The 18949-nt window shown below is 38.9% G+C and overlaps 1 protein-coding gene across 1 annotated transcript in view; it reads left to right on the top strand.

The window, feature by feature from the left end:
- LOC140369479 (vesicle-fusing ATPase-like) overlaps nucleotides 1-16188 on the top strand; it is a 29879-nt gene extending 13691 nt beyond the window's left edge. The window contains exons 9-21 of the mRNA XM_072456825.1: nucleotides 7263-7462; nucleotides 8125-8290; nucleotides 8765-8839; nucleotides 8947-9134; nucleotides 12171-12266; nucleotides 12389-12545; nucleotides 12643-12776; nucleotides 12877-12943; nucleotides 13028-13107; nucleotides 14387-14521; nucleotides 14619-14732; nucleotides 15995-16050; nucleotides 16140-16188. Of these exons, the coding sequence (XP_072312926.1) occupies nucleotides 7263-7462; nucleotides 8125-8290; nucleotides 8765-8839; nucleotides 8947-9134; nucleotides 12171-12266; nucleotides 12389-12545; nucleotides 12643-12776; nucleotides 12877-12943; nucleotides 13028-13107; nucleotides 14387-14521; nucleotides 14619-14732; nucleotides 15995-16050; nucleotides 16140-16173 (1502 nt within the window). The 3' untranslated portion in view covers nucleotides 16174-16188. The remainder of the gene's footprint in view (nucleotides 1-7262; nucleotides 7463-8124; nucleotides 8291-8764; nucleotides 8840-8946; nucleotides 9135-12170; nucleotides 12267-12388; nucleotides 12546-12642; nucleotides 12777-12876; nucleotides 12944-13027; nucleotides 13108-14386; nucleotides 14522-14618; nucleotides 14733-15994; nucleotides 16051-16139) is intronic.
- Nucleotides 16189-18949: the final 2761 nt, after the last annotated feature.

Genomic DNA, 18949 nt, shown 5'->3' with positions numbered 1-18949 from the left:
CTTTAAAAGCAAGTAACATTTTAAAATCAATTTTAAATTTTATAGGTAGACAGTGGGGGGTGGTTGAAATTATGCTCAAATTTGCTAACACCTGTAAGTAGACGGACAGCAGCATTCTGTACAATTTGGAGATGATGAATGGCATTTTGACAGATACCTACATATATCGTATTTTCCGGACTATAAGTCGCACCGGAGTATAAGTATAAGTCGCACCCTGGCCAAAACTATGAAAAAAGTATTTTATGAAAAAAATATGGTTGTGCGTTACAATAATCGAGACTTGAATGAGTACCGTATGCACTCGCACCGGAGTGCCACCAGCCAAAAAATGCATAATAGAGGAGAAAAAAAACATATTAGTTGCACTGGAGTATGAAATGCGGTTGAAAATAAGGTAAAAGCACAAATCACTTTTTATAGGTCTAGAGGAGATAAGAACGATTTTAATTTGAGAAATTACTTCAAGGTAGACTTCCGGTGGACGCACCTCACACCGCTGCTGCAATACGTGGTTTTAGAATCATCGTTTGACCCACCTAATCCTAAACAACATGGGCGAGAGATGAGTAAACAAGGAAGACACAAGTCCGGTACCGACACGGGACCAAAACAAACAAGGCTGATGTCCCACTGCTCCATTGGAAAACAACCCGCATCACAAGCTAGCAAGGCTAACGACACTAACAGGGCTAACAAACCTGAGAGCCGCACTCCCACAGACACGGAGCCCCACCGGTCCAGATGGAGACTCTCGTGACTTCCCTCCCTTTACGATCTTTTTTGATCGAGTTTTGGGTTCGATGCCCGTTTCCAGCATGTTTTCTTTTTTATCTTATCAGTTGCTCTGTGTTTATGGTTCTAGTGTGTGTTTTGTTCTTTTCTAAATCTTCGAAAGTTGTCGGTTAGATCAATACAATCTACCCAATGGCATCGGAAATGGTTACAAGTTGCATCCTTCAATGTGAATGGCATACTGTGTCCAATCAAACAAATAAACAAAGAAACATTTTAACAAAAATGATAAAAGAAAGAATAGACATTGTATATTTACAAGAGATGCACTTGAATGACACTGAACATCAAAAACTATCAAAATTCTGTTATAAAAAAATCCTATTATTCATCATACAGAAGGAAACTTAAGAGAGGAGTTGCTATGTTGATCTCAAACCAAATAGTTTTTGAACAGTTTTGAACATAAGTATAAAGAGGCCAGATATGTACTGGTTAAGGTGAATATTAATGGAAAGGTTTTACTCTTTTGAATGTTTATGCTCCAACAGGAAGTGATATCTCTTTCTATGCTGATACTGGTGAAATTTCTCTACCCATCCTTTGGGATGTTTCCAAAGCAGTCTTGAGGACAAATTATAGCCATAGCCTCCAAAAAAGTAACAAAGGGAGAAAAAGCTAAAAGATCTGCAAGAAAAAATACAATTGTTGGAGGATAGCCATGACTAAAAAGGATGTCCTTATATGCTTCAAGAAATTAAAAAGATAAGAGGAGAAATGAATTATCTGACTTCTCAGAAAATAGCTAAGCAAAATGCCCTTTACCAAACAAAGATATTATGAGAGTGGTTCCAAATTTTCTAAATGATTATCTTGGAAACTTAAAAAACAACAAGCTGAAAGAACCATTTTTAAAATACGGGACGGGCAAAAGGATGTAATCTTAACCAAACAAGACCAAATTCAATCAACATTTGAATCTTTCTATAATTTTATCATACCAAAAGAAGGGAAGGGCCGATTAGATTGTGCCTCATATAGACCCATTTCTATCCTGAATGTGGACTATCATAAATCCATCTCAAGAATATCCAACAGTATGGAACAAATACTCCCAAACTTAATCCACAATGATCAAACAGGATTCATTACCAAACGACAAACACAAGACGATCCTTACACATAATAAATCATATACAAAAACAACAAAACAAAGTTGTAAGGATTAGTTTGGATGCTGAGAACACTTTTTATTCTGTAATAATAAAAATCTAATACGGAACAAATTTCAAATCGATGATTTAATTATAAAAAAGAATTGGGGCTCTATACCATGGTCCAACATCAATAATTAAAATCAATGGTCATCTAACAGATCCATGGAATCTTGAAAGGGGGGTGAGGCAGGGCTGTGCCTGGTCTCCCCTCCTGTTTGCTTTGTTTTTGGAACCATTGTCCAATTATTGTCCAATAAATTGGACAATCAAAAACAATTCACAGTGTTACAATCGATGGGACGGAACACAAAATTGCATGCTATGCAGATGATGTTCAACTGTATTTGGCAAACCAGAAATTTCCATACGCAATGTGATGAATTTTCATCAAGAAGTTGGTCCAATGTCTGGATTCAAATTAAATGTACAAAAAAACTGATTCCGTCTTTCTGGCAACCCCCTCTGACCTTTTTAAAAAGATTTGCCCATTTTAAGTGGCAAACAGAATCTCTTAGCTATATGTATGGTACTTCATAGCCTATTCTGGTGAAAAATTATACCCGTCTTTTTACTACTATAAAAAATGGAACCTTATACAAGTAGTATTTTTAAACACCTAAAAGCACAGGCTCAAGATTTAAAGTCTTTACAACAAAAGGCCTAAAGGTATTTTACCAGATTGTAAAGGAGAATAATTTGAGAAGATTTGACGATTTGAAAGAATCTTTTGACTTGGATAAATAGGACTTTTATAGGTATTTGCAAATAAGGAGTTATTAAAACAAAGAAATACAAAAAGATGACCATTATAGCCTTTTGACTGAAACATTAATTAAAACTTTCAAGGGGACTAATATCTAAATTATACAAATGTACTGACATCTGGACAGTCACTCTTCTGATTACATTAAGGGAAGTTGGGAAAGAGAGGGTCATTTTGTTCTGAGTGATAACGAATGGGAAAGTATATGTATCTCACTGGAGAACCACTGGATCACACATATGGAGGTAATCCTGTTGGAAAAGTGTGTCTCTTTTCTTTATTATTTTATTTCTTTATTTGACCATGTCAAAGTGCCCATTACTCGCAGGGAAATGCAGAACGTTGGAGAGGATGTGGCAGCAGGAGACAAACCACTATCATTTGTTTTGGGATTGCCCTGTTGTTCACAAGTTTTGGACTGAGATCAATAAAGCCTTACAGATAATTGATGACATCACCGTCCCAATGGATTTCAGAACTATGTAATTGGGCCTCAGAACTCCTGCCATGGACACAGTTGGCGGCTATAAAAAGGCCCTCACCAAAAAATGTATGACAAAAAACATACCGACTATTAAGGACTGGATGGATGTTATAATGGACATTCGTAAAATGAAAAAATACAATTTGGACTTAATTTGAAAAAGGACAAGAAAGTGGGCAAAATGGGACTTTTGTTTGGGTCCAGTTGCACTGTAGTTTCTATTGGTTTGTGCGATGTCCTTTGATTCCTTTTGTTCTCTCTCTGGTCTTGTTTTATTTGTTTTTTCATGTTTGTATATATATTTTTGTTCAAAGTTCATCATAAAGTTGAGAAATTAAAAAAAAAAAAAAAAACTTAAAGGTGATAAAAGGTTTTAACCACCGTTTATCTGGCTTCTAAAGGACAGACTGGAAACAAAGAGCACACCAAGATTTCTGGATGTAGGTTTGATATTAAGAGCCAGGTCCCTAAGATCAGCACTTAGCTCATTGCCGAGTTCTGGAGGTCCAATCAGGATTATCTCAGTTTTGTTGTTGTTATTAAAACAGATGTTGTTAACCAACGCCGTGGGTGGGTGGTAGCAAGGTTTGATGTGCTAACTGGCATGTAGGGATTGGATTAGTTGGCCAAGTATAGTAATATAAATACAGAATAAAAGTGGTCCTAAAACTGAACCTTGGGGTACTCATGTTTAAGGTTGGAATTTGTGGAGTGCCTATTCTTTAGGATATACGATTTGTGATCTGTACCTTTGATACTGACCAACTTTTCAAGGCAATCAAGGAGAATGTCATGGTCGATGGTATCAAAAACAGCACTAAGATCAAGAAGAATTCAAATTGATGCGTAAGCAGACATGAATAAGTAAGCAGACATGAATAAATCATTAGTAACTTTAACAAGGGCGGTCTCTGTACTTTGTTTAGCGCTGAACCCAGATTGAAAATACTAGTAAACTAGCATTCATAAAAGCTATAAATTGTGAAGCAATAGCTTTTTCCAGCACCTTTGACATAAATCACAGTTTAGAAATTGGCCTATAATTGTCAAAAACAAGTGGATCCAAGTTATGCTTTTTAAGGAGGGGCTGAATGATGGCCAATTTAAAGCAGTCAGGAAAATGTCCAGATGAGATTAAAAGATTTGAAAATATGTAATAGGATGCTTCCAACAGAGGGAAATATTTCCTTTCAAAATTTAAGTGGAATAGTGTCAAGCTCCCATGAGGAGATGCTGGTTTTAGAAATATATTCTTTAAGGTCCAGAAAAGAAAGGGGCTGAAAGTGTCTAAAGGAGGTTGTCGGGGAGTAGATGGTGGTAAGTGTGTCAATATCAGACATACCCAAAATGTTCCATAGTATAACCTACTCTGCCTTTCTTCAGGTATTTTGTATTAAATTAAAGCATGCATTGATCATTACTTTGCATTTTGTTCATTGTAAACAGCAATATTGATTCAAAACGACTTAATAATAGAAACGGCTCCATTGACTTATAAAGAACTTATGTTACTATAGAACAGTGTTATTTTAATGTAGCAAGCAGCAGATTGTAATTTATGTGTTATTATTGAAAAAAAAAATACATTGTCAACCCTCCATTAATAACCCTGAGTCAGATTTGTTTTAAATAAAGCTTACAATTATTGTAAGCTTCCATGAAGTTTGCGGAGATAGGTGGTGAAAACGCGACACAGGATTATTCAAACACACAAGAATCAATCGGGATAAAAGTTACATCACTTTCCAAAGTTAATGAGTGAACATAGTCATAACATGGTTAAAAGGTCATAAAAGTGAATTTTACATCATATGTCCCCTTTAATAAATCTATTTTATGTTATAATTACAGGTGTTTTTGTCGACGTACCCTTCACAGATCTGACCTGTAACTTTGCCTTTTTATGGTCTGCGTTCATTAATGTTACTGTAATTGCCTGCAGTTCACCACCACTCCTTCTATAGAGAGACACTTCTCAAGTGGCATGGTACAATGTATCCCATTGTATGCTATAATATTAATGTTGTATCATATCATGTCTCAGTATCCCATATAAACACCTTTCATCTATGTGTAAATTTGGAAAAAGAAAATAAATGCAATGCTGTAAATCTGTTATAACTCGAGCTTTCAAATTAAGCCTCACTTAAATAACCCAAAATAGAAATAACAGTGCTTACCATTGTGGCTAATTTCAGAGAGAAATGTCTTAGTCTGAATCAGCAGATTGGGGTTCAATGATGCCCTTGTTGGTTTGGCTCAGAGCGATCCCTGTGTACACACATTCATTACTCTGCTGTCAGATTATTTTGAAGAAGGCAGTGACAAACAATAAGTCTGGTAATATTATTGAGTCAGACTTCTTTGGAATGTTTAAGTCTATGCAATCTTTTTCTTGTAAAAACCTGTTGAATAGAGCTGACAAATGTCTCATTCCACTTTTATTATCAGTATTGCAACAGTGATTAGATTTGAGATTTCTCTCGAAGAAGATATATTCTTTTTTAGGTAATTATTATTCAATTATAACATACATGGATTATTTTTTTTATATTTTGTTCATTGTAAACAGCAATATGTTATTGTTGACAAATGTCCATGTTACTTTTTTCAACCTGTCTGAATGTTTTAAATGATCACAAGGAAGTAAAGAAAAGTGGACAGAGATAGGTGGTGGGTGAAAACTGAAATTTATTGAGCACTCGAACCTCTACCTCAGCAAAGGATTACCTGAACATGCATGAATCAATCTAAATACAACTTTGAGTAAGCAAATGATGAGAGAACACTTGACTCATGAACATTGATTTCCCAAAATGTGTCTTCTTGAAAAATTGAGATTTACTTCATAGTGAACTTTACATTTTTAAATAAGTCCAGTTGCATAAACAATTGAGAAAAGTTTGAAATATAAACTACAAAACTAATACAAGAATCCCTTGCATTTCACAACATGCTTTTTCTCTGATCATTTAAAGCTAACTCTCTCCTTGGGGCCCGTGGCGGTTTCCAGCAGGGTGTGAAATGCCCTTTGACCTTTGCTCATACAGCAAGAGCAGCCTGTGGCACTGATCAGCTGCCAACTGTAATGAGATCTCTGCTGTGATTGTGCATCAGGCTAAAGGGAAAGTTACAACTGGCTTCATCAATGAACAAAACGGCCCCGCCCCAAAGTGTAGGGACTCCTCACTCTGTCATCTCGTGTGTTTCTCTCGTGTGTTTCTCTCGTGTGTTTCTCATGTGTTTCAATAACAATTTTTTTATTTATTGTATTTTTTTTTTGTTTCATGTTATAAATGTGGGGGGGGGGGGGAGTACAAGCTAAATATTGTATTGTTACATCACTGTGGGCCCACAGAGGAAGGCTAAGGTGCCAAATCATTAGGGCCCTTAATTGGGAGCCACTGAACTTAAGGAAATAAAAGGTTGGTTATAGTTTAATGATTTGGGTTTTTGCATGTATACACGTTGTTATGAATCACTTACAAAAATATGGAAACGTATAAGATGATGGGTGTATGTAAAAATTAAATGACATACCTTTTACTTAACCCTTAGCTTTTGGAATTTAACTAGAGTATATCCCACAAAATTGGGGTAATGTTCGCACAGCTCCATGTTCACACAGCTCCACCAGGACTGCTGCACAAGAGCTTTATAGTTTGTGTCTTCTTTGTGAACAGTGTAAGTTCTCCCTTCTGGGAAACTAAGCTTCATTTAATAACTTTCACTTCTTTACCTGCAGCAGTTAGTTTTCTTTTCCCACACACACCTGTCGGCTGGATACTTCTCCTTCGTCAGGCCCAAATGGCAGTTCAGATGGTTATCTGTCTCCTCTCAATTAGCTTGGCTAAATGTCATTAAACAGGTGCAAAAGGCCAGTGACAAGACTGACAGTAAACCTGGGAGCTCGAGGATTGTTTCTTCTTAGTCTGTGGTTTATGTTTTATGTGTCCAAACGAAAGTTTGAGTTAACATAAATGCTGGTGTTTTTTGCTTTGGGTAAATTTTATGCTTGTGTTATGGGCTTGCGTAGTAATAAAGAAGCATTATTTGTCTCCAGGTGGCAAGCATGTAAAGGGCATCCTGCTGTATGGGCCCCCTGGCTGTGGTAAAACACTCATGGCGCGGCAGATCGGTAAAATGCTCAAAGCCCGAGAGCCCAAGATTGTCAACGGCCCCGAAATCCTCAACAAATATGTGGGAGAGTCGGAGGCCAATGTCCGCAAACTGTTCGCAGATGCAGAAGAGGAACAAAAAAGAGTGAGTGGACAAATGTCATCAGTTTTAGTGCAACTTTGATTTAGAGAGGTTTTGTTCCACTTGTCCAATATGTAAATGTTGTGCTAGTGTTCTTATTTTCTCATAGATCTGATGAAACAATACATAACAACCAAAACCATTCAAAATGACACTGTATTGTTAATCTTATTTAAAAAAAAGAAACCATGGATTAATTCTAAAACAAACATTTCAAAAACTAATTTCTCTGACTGAGCGGTCTGCCCTTTAGCCAGACGCAGCTGTAATAACTTTGGATAAATGTGTGTGGATGACCAGGATGTCAGAGGAGCCAGTTTTTACATTGATTCCCAGCACGACGGTCAGTGGAGGCTCACTCTTCACCACCTAATGAGGGGCTGACTGTGCTCTGACCTCCTCCTGAACATGGCACACACAGAATCCAGACACACAGCTCCACACCTGCTTTAAATGCTGCGTGTCGCACTGACAGGGCGAAAGATGCAGCGATAACAGCCCCAACCCTCTGCTCTGTCACTTATGCCCCTGTTGATGATGAAGTCAGGGCCGGAGTAAGCATTTTGTAACTTCTTTTCAGTTCAGAATGGGAGATATATGTTGTATAAATGAATAGGCAAATCTAAAATCTGATTAAAATGTCAAACCCTCTGTGTGTCCAACAGCTCGGTGCCAACAGCGGCCTCCACATCATAATATTTGACGAGATCGACGCCATCTGTAAGCAGCGTGGCAGCATGGCTGGCAGCACGGGGGTCCATGACACTGTCGTCAATCAGCTGCTGTCCAAGATTGATGGAGTGGAACAGCTCAACAACATCCTTGTTATTGGTATGATCAGCGATTAATCTAGCAATTATTCTATTGATAAATCAATTAGATTTTTAGATTGAAGTCTGTAGATTTGTGATTTTTAGGTCATTACAATTACAACCAAAACTCCTAAATGTTATTTTGTTGTAATTTTTTCCTCTATCCCCTCGTGGCATCTTTTGCAGTCTGCGTATCGTTCAGAAATAATTTTTTCTATGTCCCAAGTTATACAATTATCTAAATCGATTAGTTTCGATTAATCGAATAACTTGTTTCAGCCCTAGTCTACAGCCGATCCTCTGCCTGTAAAAGCGTGTGATTTGAAGATGAGTTCAGGCTTTGAAAGAAGAAATCTGTCTATTTGTTGTTGTGACTGGAAAATATAAAAACTCTGTCACGTTCATGTTTAAAAACGGCCATATGTGTAATATATAGAAAGAGTGAAATGTCTGAACATCTGCTCCCCTCACTATCTCTCAATCTTTCCCACAGGAATGACCAACAGGCCTGACCTGATAGACGAGGCCCTGCTCCGACCTGGGAGGCTGGAGGTGAAGATGGAGATCGGTAAGAACTGGTGATTCAGTGCTCAGACCACTAATCCACAAACAACGTTAATCTAACATTGAGGAGGAGTAAAACAGAGCCAGTCTAATATATTCTGTCACATGAAGGTTTACCCGATGAGAACGGCCGAGTTCAGATCCTTCAAATCCATACGGCAAAGATGCGGCAGCACAACCTGTTGGGATCTGATGTGGACGTCCAGGAGTTGGCTGTCGAAACAAAAAACTTCAGTGGTGCTGAATTAGAGGGTCTAGTGAGAGCAGCACAGTCCACTGCCATGAACAGGCACATCAAGGTAAGAACTAAAAAGAAATGTGGTCTGTTTACCCCAGATAAACCCTGTTTTTTTCTCCGTTTTTTTTTAAACAAAAAAAACGTCCTTATTTAAACTTCATAATTCTGTACATCGCTGGCTGCTGTTCCTATCAATCCCAAGTTGGGCTGAAACGAGTTAATCCATGTCCTTATCTGGACTCAGACAGAGCTGTAATTACATAAAAATGACCCCAAAAAAATATGAATATAGTGTTTTTGTTGAAAAACCTGTTTTGTCTGTAAATATATCAGGACTGCCTCAAGCGGTGTCTCTCTAGCTTCATCTCAGTGAATTTTGGGGAAATCTCTAGTTTCCAGGCCTTTTGCTATCCAAACAAATGTATTAATCGAAATCATTTTTGCTAAATAAATGGATTCACCAAATCATTGTTCCCAAATTAACCTGATTTAATCTGCAATGCGGTGCCTATCATTATGAAGGTAAGGAAAGGGAAGCACAAGTCATACACAAGGCAAAAGTGCTTCACAAAAAAAGAAAAAAATTCATTAAAATCACAAAGACATGACGGAAATCAGTTTAAGACATAAAAGAGAAGAGTACAAAAAAAACATTTAAGTCATATGCGCAGCTAAACAAAACCGTTTTTAGCTTAGATGAACGTTTCCAGAGTAGAGGCCTTTCTCACATTTTCAGGAAGTCTGTTCCAGATTTTAGCTGCATAAAACTGAAACGCAGATTCCCCATGTTTAGTTCTGACTCTGGCACCAGCAGAAGGCCGGTCCCTGATGTCCTCAGTCCGAGATGGTTCATATGGCACCCGCATGTCAGAGATGTACTTTGGTGCTAGGCCATGGAGAGCCTTTTACACATTAACTTCCTGGTTCTAGTCAGGACCTGAGCAGCAGCGTTCTGGATGTACTGCAGCTGTTTTACAGCTCGTTTGGAGAGGCCAGTGAGCAGGCCGTTACAGTAGTCTAATCTACTGGAAACAAACATATGGAGTCTCTCTAAGTCTGGTCTAGATACAATACTTTTGATTTTGGCAATGTTTCTAGATGGTAAAAAGCTGTTAAAATTCAATTCTGAGTCCATTTATTACCCCAAGATTTCTAACTTGACTTGTAGGTTTTAGAGCGAGACTCTGGAGGTGACCACTAACACGTTCTCTTTGTTTCTGTGTGCCAAAGACAATGATTTCAGTCTTTGTCACTGCAAAACTACTTTCTACAGTTGAACCGAGTGAATCCACTGGTCCATATTCACCTGCCGTCAGTGAAACATAGATCTGATCATCTGCGTAATTGTGATAGGTCAGTTGATATGCAGTGAAAATGTGTCCTAACAGCAGCATGTAGAAGTTGAACAGAAGGGGTCCCAGGATTGACACTTGGGGCACACCACAGGTTAGGTGCATGTAATCTGAGACACATTTACAGTACTTCCTGTCTTCCAGATAGGACCTTAACCAATGCCAGTGATGCCCACCCAGTCCTCTAGTCTCTGTAAGAGGATCCCGTGATCGACAGTGTCAAAAGCAGCGCTCAGATCTAACAGAATTAAGTCTGAGGCTTCGCCCGTGTCAGTGTTCAGGCGGATGTCATTTGTCACCTTGACAAGAGCAGTCTCAGTGCTGTGATAAGGTCTAAAACCTGACTGAAAAACATCAAATTAGTTGTTTATTAAGAGTAAACACATCGAGACAGCATGTAGATGAACTGGTGATGATCTCCTGGACAGTTTTGTCAGTTACAGGTGCAAAGTGAGTTAGCTCTAGGTCATGTTGGTGTTATTATTTGCATTGTGGAATTTATAGCATTTTTAAAGCCCTGAACTTTGTCATAAAAGATCTTATAGAATGCTATTTTTCCTGTTTCATAGCTTACCCTAAGGGCATAGTTAATAAAAATGAGTTGTGCAACTCCCAGTACATGTCAGCAGCAGCAGCAGCAGCGTTCAAACAAAAGTAGTGTTTGAGGATAACTGTGCCTAAATAGCCATGGTTCCTCTCGAGCGCAGGTACAGGGGAGGGCAGCCGTGTTACAGGTACAGAGTGCTTCCTGGAGGATGGGCTGAAACAGAACCGCAGCAGTAGCCCCCGTTCATCTGCTCATCTGAGGGGAAGGATAGAGACTATTTTAAAGCTAAACACTGCAGAAATCAATTTAAAAAAAAACGTTTTCGTTACCAATAGCACTGTAAGAAGGTTAAAAGCTCAAAGAATGTCATTACACTTGGATTTGGAAATTAGTTCTAACGGCAGCTGAGCTTGAAGGTTTGTTAATCTGTTTACTGTAACCCTAACCCACTGAGTTGTTACTGCAACTTCCAATTATTTCAGAAAAATATCTGCTTACTTTTAATTGTTTTAGGGGCAATGGCGTCCAGAAAATTCAAAACACTAGATGTAACAGAGTTCAACAAATCATTTACATTGCAACGTGAAACATTTTCCAAGTTTATAATTTCCATAAAAAGTGCTCCGGTGCTGTCATTTGTGTGTCTCCTCCGAACAACCGACCAGCCCGTGGTTTGGGAAAACGGACTGGTCAAAAAAGACACAGAAATGATCAGACAGGAGGAAAGCTCCATAGGTCAAACTTTTGTCTAATTTAGTGGCTGTATTTGTGGGCCACACACCTGGTGGGCACTGGCTCCTGTGCCAGGTTGAAGAGCCACCCAGGTGACAGGAGAACAGAGGGGCATGTATGTCCTCTGTAAAGTGTTTTATCAAGTGCGTAGGTCCAGATCCACAGCTCCACAGGACACACAGATACGGTGAAGTTCTCTTCTGTAAAGTGCTGTGGCCTGTGGACTCTAATTGCAGGGTGATGATATGTGATGGACAGAGCCTTACACACGTCTGAATGTGGTGACGTTCCTGTCCCCCTCCCTCTCCCTGTTTGACCTTTCTGCTCTGAGACCACATTATCCTCTTGACATGTTGTCTTGACATGAAATGACAGAATGTCATTTAATGAACTGCGGTCACTGAGTTCAGTCACTAATAATAGGTACGTCTGATTTGTTGACTATCTTCTTGTTTGTGTCTGTTAGGCGAGCAGTACAGTGGAGGTGGACACAGACACAGCAGAGAAACTACAGGTCTGCAGGACGGACTTCATGGGCTCGCTGAACAATGACATCAAACCTGTAAGTTACACTATTACACCTGTGAAATACACTGATATGTTCATATCATTTATTAAGAGAACAAACAATAAAACTGTAAATGTAAGCATTCTAGCAATTATTTTGCATATTTATACCTTCAGGCGTTTGGAACCAACCAAGAAGACTACGTGAGCTACATCATGAATGGCATAATTGTGTGGGGAGATCTTGTGTCTGCGGTCTTAGAGGACGGGAAGCTGCTAGTGCAGCAGACAAAGAACAGCGACCGCACTCCTCTAGTGTCTGTGCTTTTGGAAGGTAACGCTAAAATATACAAAGACATAATGTCCAACTGCTCTGCTGGTCAAACGCATTTAGAGGAGATGTTCTTAATTCTTTTGTTTATCTAATACAGGCCCACCCAACAGTGGTAAAACTGCCCTGGCAGCGAAGATATCGGAGGAGTCTGAGTTCCCCTTTATAAAGATCTGTTCCCCGGACAAGATGATTGGACATTCTGAGATCGCTAAATGTCAAGCCATTAAAAAGGTAAAAATGCTCTCCAAAAATAAGAGTGTATTTGAGTGTATATTAAAAAAAAAAAAAAATAATAATAATAATAAAACGGTCCATCTTCTCTTTGTTTCAGATCTTTGACGATGCATACAAATCACAGCTGAGCTGTGTTGTTGTGGATGATATTGAACGATTGCTCGGTAAATAATAGTTTCTACCAGTTACCAGTCTGCCTTTTTATGATTGAATTCACTGATGTGAAACTTGTATTGTTCTTTTTTTAGACTATGTTCCCATTGGACCCCGATTTTCAAACTTGGTGCTTCAAGCATTACTGGTTCTTCTGAAGAAACCCCCACCAAAGGTACAGAATCTATTAGTATTATTCTCATTGTAATCTTGCTACTTCTTTGGTTTCAGAAAGAGGGCACCAGATCTTATGGGTGCAAATCCGACATGTTTGTGGCTTTTGGCTGCTACTGGCATGTGTGAACAACTGTGCAAGTGTATGGTTATTAGCAAGTGTATTGGTCCAGGCCTGTTTTGCTCTAGTGAATGGTGGAGCTTGAGTCCCATTTCTCATCGTTTCTTTGGTTGTAGTTTGTGTGTGTCCGAAAGGGTGCCTTTAACCTACTTCTGTTGTTAATAGGATGTGAATGAGAATATAGCCCTATGGCTGCATGTGCATGAGAAGTGGCGCAGGGCCGGCAGCTGAATGCCTGGCTGCAGTGCTCCTCTGGGGTTGTAAAGCGCAGAGCCCAGCGGGGCGCCTGGGCCGGGGGAGGCCAGGGGGACACACAGGAGAAAGGGCTCTGTGAGAGAGCCAGGACCTGGCAGCACTGCTGCTTGTGTGGCACCTCATCTGCATGCAGCATCACAACCCCCACGCCATGGGAGGGCAGCAGCCACCATAATCCCCCTGTCTGCTGTGCTCCTCCGTCTTCTGCTGCTTAGTCCTGTTCAGATCCATCTTAGTCCAGCTACAATGCACCAGCTATTCTTCAGCGCTCCATTTAGAAGCTGCTCTCCCTTCTTTCTAGAGTTTCTTATAGTTGTGGAGTTGTTTCCACCAATGTTTGTATAATAATTACATCATCACTACCTCCACTTAATGTCACCTTTGTGCTTGTTTTTGTGTGCTATGTGAAACATTTTCACATCAAATATAGCTTTTACTGATAACACTTGTAATGCTGTTACAAAAACATTGCACATATTGGACAAGTTGTTTTTGATTTTGGTGTTTTGGTTCTCTAGACAATTTTCCGATCAGAAAACAGAATGAGCATCACATGAGACACGTTTCCAGTTCCAAAGCTCCAGTGTGTTTAAACCCATGTGTCTCTGTGTATCTGAATTGTCATTACCTAAAGCCCAGATCCTGCACCAATCATGAATCGGTGCTAGTGCAGCCTCTGCAGCTCAGTGAGCCTGAGCACATGAGCATTGAGAACATGAGCTAACCTATCTGCAGGTTAAAGCACGGACACCGTTTCAGTTGTGATTGTAGGTTCCTTTTTTAAAATGGTAAGAGCACAGATTCCTTTAAGTTATGTATTTCTTTTTGAGAGTTTTGCATGGGTTCTATGGTTATCTCTTTAACAATACAATGTCTTCTTTTGTAACTAGTCTTTGTGTTTCAGGGCCGTAAACTGATGATAATTGGCACAACAAGTCGTAAAGATGTTCTTAAGGAAATGGAGATGCTCGACGCGTTCAGTACGACCATCCACATCCCCAACATCTCCAGCGCAGGGCAGCTCGACAGGGCCCTGGAGGTAAATCTGACTGCAGTATTTATAGTGTGAACTTCTGATATAAAGTGAAAACTATATAACCGTGTGTGTTGATGTCTTGGTTTTATGTTGTCTTCAGGAGCTTGGCAGTTTCAGTGACCGAGAGCGAGCCAGCATAGCAAAAGCAGTGACGGGTCAACGCATGTCGATTGGGATTAAAAAACTGCTCATGGTCATTGAAATGGCTGTACAGGTATGATAACAAAATACTGATGTATCATAAGTCATTTTACCCCTACAACTTTGATTTAGGAATTAACTATTTTGAAGCCTATAATTCCCAATAAAATTCCTAACCAACACTTGATAAATTTTGTCCGGTGCTAGAAGTCTTTAGTAAAAACACATTTCATCCATTTTTCCAGAGTTCAGTGTCCTTGCAATGAGTAAACATCCATCATCCCGGGACCAGACACTTTTACAGGTTAAAATAATACAGTCGCTCACAACTGTGGAAACAAAAATAAGACAAAGAACTCATGACTGCAGATTCTTGGATCCTCATACGTTATGCTGTATGTGTATAAATAAGAGGTTATAAAAGGTGTTCAGACATCTACAGTAGTTTCCTTTTGTTTGAAAGAATTAGGAATTTATTCATTTTATCATCCGGGTAATAACCTGATACTAACTCATCCATATTGAACAATAGTTCCCTTTCTATTGTATTTTCCCCGTCTGATGCTTATGGTAGAAACATAAATAGAACAACTTAAAACTGGGCCATCAGGTAACAAAGATTGCAGTTTCAGGTAGAACTACAGTATAATACATTTCTAGCTTCTCAGTCCAGTTGCTGAAATTAACTTTCCGATGACAGTGGAAACATTTCGACTGAAAAACATTGTCTTTTTCTACCATTCTTCCTGACTATAGTCCTCTTGAAGATTTTTTTTTTTTTTTCACCCTTCAACAACCAACATTATACAACGGCATCAAATGAATTAACTTAAAGGTGCACTAGGTGAAATAAATAAGTTTAATGCCACACTGTGGAAAATTACAGGAAAAGCAATAACATACCTATTGAGACAAGCAGCTGGCACCTCGTCCACCAGTTAAGTTACATTGTGCACCTTTAATGTGATTGTGTTGTTCCATAGTGTTAGAGCTGGATTAACACAGACCTGTCATGTACAGTATATCCTGCAAACCACACCTCCGCCTCTAAAACACAACCCTTGGCTTTGTGTTTTCATATTTTTCCAACATTCATGACTGGGCGCATGATATTTCTGAAGGCAGAGCAGTGGCTTCAGGCGGTGTACTCTGCTCTATAAGTTATCACACCCGTTGCCATTAATTTAGCTTCCTCTGCCCCTCCTTCATCATGTCCTTTAAACTCGTATGTGAACTCCAACACGTGTAGTTTTAGTGTCCTACTTGTTGCATGTTTGTTGTCACGTGCAATTCTGTTCATCAAGAAAAACGTATTCCATTTGGACTTTCTTTCAGATGGATCCTGAATACAGAGTCGGCAAGTTTATAAGTCTCCTGAAAGAAGAGGGGAAGTAAGAACATGAGCCTTTCAGATAATTCACATTTTCCACCTTTTACCAAAAATAACGAATAATACGCATTTTCGATGAATTTCTTGCAGATTGGTATCATCAGACATGTTCTCGCCTTTTTAGACGAAAGGGAGAGACGTCATGAAAAATATCCATCCTTTAACGGTGAGACTTCTGGGTGTGCATTTCATTTTAGAAATTAAAAAAAAACTTTATTGCAATTTGTGGTGTTTGAAAAGATTACACATAATGTGGAGGAGAGTTCATAATTTGTATTTTTAGGTGCGAAAAGTCACTCAAATTGACTTATAATAATGTAGTTTCAACTAGATTAGAACACAATGGTAGGAGAACTGTGTGCTGGGGAATAACTTTTATATTTTATATGTTTGTATGCATTGCCATCTATTACCAATACAATATACACATTGTTACCTAAAATCTTTGAAACACCAGAGCAGCAAATAATGCAGGCTTAAGTGATGAAAAAAACGGCTTGTCCGGATTATAAAGTTAAATACTGCAGTGTTCGAGGAGCAGCTCTTAACAAACAAAATTCCAAACACTGCTTTTGATACTTGTCGGCATCTTGTACGATCAAGCATGAGTCAAGTTACTGTAAACTTTGGTGCCGGAGGTTCCATTGCATGTTTTGAGTCAAATGGTATATAGTTAATGCCATCCATCCATCCATCCATTTTCTACCGCTTGTTCCCTTTCGGGGTCGCGGGTGACTGGAGCCTATCCCAGTGACTTCGGGCCTTAGGCGGGGTACACCCTGGACAGTGGCCAACTTGTCGCAGGGCATAGTATAGGTATAGTTAATGCGCTGAGTAAAAATAGGCCAAGTAGACGGGTGCTCTCCTGTGGCTGCATGTCTCGTTCTGTCTCTTCCTCACTTTGATTTGTCTCCTTTCACCAACAGCTGCCGAGGAGTCTGAGAAAAAGCAAGGCTGAGAAAAAATGGTTGCAGTGGTTGACATCTCTTCACGTTTTTGTGCTGAACCAGGCAATATTTGTGAGATTATATGTATACTGTAATTCATGAGGGGTGGTTGTTGATTAAGCCCCAGCACTCCTTAGAGTCCAGATTGTATTTGTTAAACTGCATTCCAGGATGGATTTTGCGTGGATTTCTGACGCTTCACTATGTTGTTGTCATATACTTGAATGAATAAGTTAATATTGTAAATTTGAAAGAAGTTTAGTTTCAATTAGTACTTATAAGATTAGTGAATATTTTGTTTTTTGTACATGTAACAATAAATCACTTCCCTTTTCTGTATAGTATACTTTTTGTCAAGATTACTGTTCTGGATTAGATTGTAGACCAGGGACGTCACAATTTAATTTTCCACTCTTAACAATGTATTTGATGATTCAAAAAGACAAGGAGACCGTTTTCTTCTTCAAATATATAATCTTAGTTCAGTCATACAGATATATACATTGTATAATAAATAATATTTATAAAAACATAACATTTACGATTATAAAATAAAAAGGGAATTATTCACTTCAAAACATTTGTACAAAACTTTGGATATAGCAAAGGTTTAGGGGTTTGTGGAACATAAACTCAAAGCAGGAAGCTCAGTCCAGGTAGAAAATGATGCGATGCTAAGCAATGTCTCAAAGAAAGAACAGCCTAAACTAGCCACATTTATTTGTATTGTTGCCGTGAATGATCAGAGGTTGGGATTGTTGGGGCACAATTGTATTACAACAAAGGACCAACCTGCCATCCATCAATCCCTATATTTTCTTAATTTCCAAGCCAGGGCACAATTAGAAGCTTGTTATTGACTCGCATAAATCAAATCATTCCCATTGAGGGAAAACAACACTCACTGAAACAAGTGCAACTTGGATTTTGGGACATTGGACTTTTCAGGTTTAACACACTATTGCTTTCCATTTTGTTACCCTTTTGCATCTCATTGAAAGTGCACTCTATAACTTTTCTTCCACTACTTGTTTGTCTCCATGGAGATATTGTTGCTTTGCCTGTAATGTTCCACAGTATTGTGTTAAACATGTCTATTTTTACCAAGTTTTTATGGCTAAAAATAGCTTGAAAAACATGTATTCTACTGTGAACAGGCTCAGCTCTCCACAGATCTGACCTGTAACTTGGCCTTGTGGTGTCACCTGTTTTATTTCCATGGCGATAGATACGTTAAACGCCATACTGTGGAATACTCAAGGCAAAGCAACAACATCAATGCTCTACCAGAAAAGTGAACCTTTAAAACAAAGAGGAAATAGAGCCATATAATATAATCCAATAAACCAGAAAACATAAGGAATGAGAGAGTTTCTTTGACTAGGGTTCGAGTTTTTATGTCTTTTGCTTTGTTGTCATTGTTCCCGCTCACTTCCACCGCTCCGTGAAATAAATTGGATGTTTAATACTAGTCTTTGAGAATAAGGGTTGGAGACCGCTGCATTAAAACACTACTGGAGGAAGACGGATGAGCTGGCATTTGTGCCTCTGCAAAGCATATTACGAACCAAACTGTAACAGCAGAGCGTTGTTTTGGGGTTTTGTAACTGGAATACAAGTTCATAAATCAGTCATTTGCAAAGACCTCAAACGTCCCGCTGAGGAGACATCTGGGGTGGAGGAAAGATGTAAACAATTATCAGAACGCACTGTGCCTGATGGCGTCCACATGCCGTCACAAGTCCCCCAAGTGCAATCGGATGTTTTATAGCCACAGCACAGTGCCAACGTTTTTATGAGGTGTGAAAAATATGGATTTGTTTGTTTTTATGAAAAGTTTTTTGAAGAGGGTCGATAATGGATCATTGAGTATTGTTGAGTCACCACCTGCTTGTCTCCATGGAGATGTTATCGCATTAAACTTTATGTTGGAATGCCATACTGTGGAAGATT

This window comes from Eucyclogobius newberryi, unplaced genomic scaffold, assembly GCF_026437365.1.
Source record: "Eucyclogobius newberryi isolate DKJ021-1_F unplaced genomic scaffold, fEucNew1.0.hap1 SCAF_20, whole genome shotgun sequence".
NCBI classification, from domain to species: Eukaryota; Metazoa; Chordata; class Actinopteri; order Gobiiformes; family Gobiidae; genus Eucyclogobius; species Eucyclogobius newberryi.
The sequence above is the reverse complement of the archived record's forward strand: the minus strand, read 5'-3'. Positions and strand labels throughout refer to the sequence as shown.